This window comes from Cebidichthys violaceus, unplaced genomic scaffold (genome assembly GCF_023349555.1).
Source record: "Cebidichthys violaceus isolate CVI_PGR_0920_01 unplaced genomic scaffold, fCebVio1.0.p SCAF_5, whole genome shotgun sequence".
NCBI classification, from domain to species: domain Eukaryota; kingdom Metazoa; phylum Chordata; class Actinopteri; order Perciformes; family Stichaeidae; genus Cebidichthys; species Cebidichthys violaceus.
The window spans coordinates 16,891,710-16,893,161 of record NW_027176705.1 but is presented as its reverse complement, the minus strand read 5'-3'; the positions used below and the strand labels follow the sequence as shown (position 1 = coordinate 16,893,161).

General features: G+C 41.3%; 1 protein-coding gene across 1 annotated transcript in view; it reads right to left on the bottom strand.

Annotated features, from left to right (window-relative positions):
- Window positions 1-426: 426 nt before the first annotated feature.
- The window catches only part of LOC137887734 (ATP-binding cassette sub-family C member 12-like), an 11,208-nt gene continuing 10,182 nt past the window's right edge, over window positions 427-1,452 (bottom strand). The window contains exon 12 of the mRNA XM_068730918.1: window positions 427-432. Coding sequence (XP_068587019.1) covers window positions 427-432 — 6 coding nt within the window. The remainder of the gene's footprint in view (window positions 433-1,452) is intronic.

Sequence of the window (1,452 nt, the reverse complement as noted above, 5' to 3'; positions counted from 1 at the left end):
AGACAGCACTACCACTCACACGCCTGCAGGAGCAGTACACCGCGACACACACACACACACACACACACACACACACACACACACACACACACACACACACACACACACACACACACACACACACACACACACACGCACGCAGCTTAAACACGGTCACACTTGCACACATGTAAACACAGACACACACTCATCGGTTTGTGTGACATCAGACTTGTTTTCACTTCGTGATCCAACCCTTAACCTCCATCCTCTTCATCACAAAACAAGATTTTGATGTACAAACAACATCCATGTGAGGCGAGCTCTCAGCCAGAGCTGCAGAGTTCCATCCACACTGTGGAACAACATTCCTTCAGTTCACCAACAATATGATTCTGGTGACAAAGGGCTCGTTTTCTGTTTTCACACGGTCCGATCGTAGAACCTTTAGTTCTGTAATTAAGAGTTAAAACGAGTTTTAAAAAGAGTTCACGCTTTATGGAACAATATTCAAACATTTTTAAATGTTTTAAAAGCCTGCGTGTCTGTCCTTGGCACGACTGTCACATCACGTTCAGTTCAACATTTCCATCTCATCTTTAACGCCCAGATCTAGGGCTGTGCTGAATTGTAAAAGCGTCATTCATAACTTTGATAATCACATTTTCATAATTAATAACTTAGAGACACATTTTTTCTTCCCCCGTTTCTCCGTCACTCTCGCGGTGCTCAGTTCTGTGTGATCACTTTGTATCTGATGGAGTGATGGATGTTAACTGCAGTCACAAACAAAAGGGGACGCCTGCACCTGTATTAACGGGCCCAGCAGCAATCTAAGAGCACCATGAATCACACGTATAGAAGCACAGTAAGTGCTACCCTGAGCCTTCCACTCACCACTTAGTGCTCATACTGGTTTGTTTCTGCACTTCTCTCTGCTTCAGGCTCTTAGATGCTTGTTTAAAGGAGATGTACTCATGACTTCTGGTGACTAGCAGTTCTCTTGATTACAATGTTGATGCACTTATGGTAAGTCGCTTTGGATAAAAGCGTCTGCTAAATGACTGTAATGGAATGTAATGTAATAATAAAACAAAAACCAATCACACCAATCTGCACCAGAAGCCTCTCTAAATGCACAGGATGATTGTGTCTAACGTGTTACTTCTGATAGTGAGGTACATTTAAAGGAACAAACACAGATCATCCCTTCAATTGCCCCAACAAAACCAAATATAAAGTTCTTCAAAGTGATGACGTATTCCAAGACACACAAAGTAATGAAGATTAACGATGAGCTGCATGTGTTTGAAATAAAGAGAGATTATTTTAAGGATATTAGCCGTTACAGTTTTTAATCAGATTGCTTCTGAATTAATCAGTGAGTCTGACAACTTCATCAATCTCTCTTAGTTTGCATGCGGTTTCATCACACCGTTTTAATTTACATGCATTTTCCTCGTCCCTAAATTT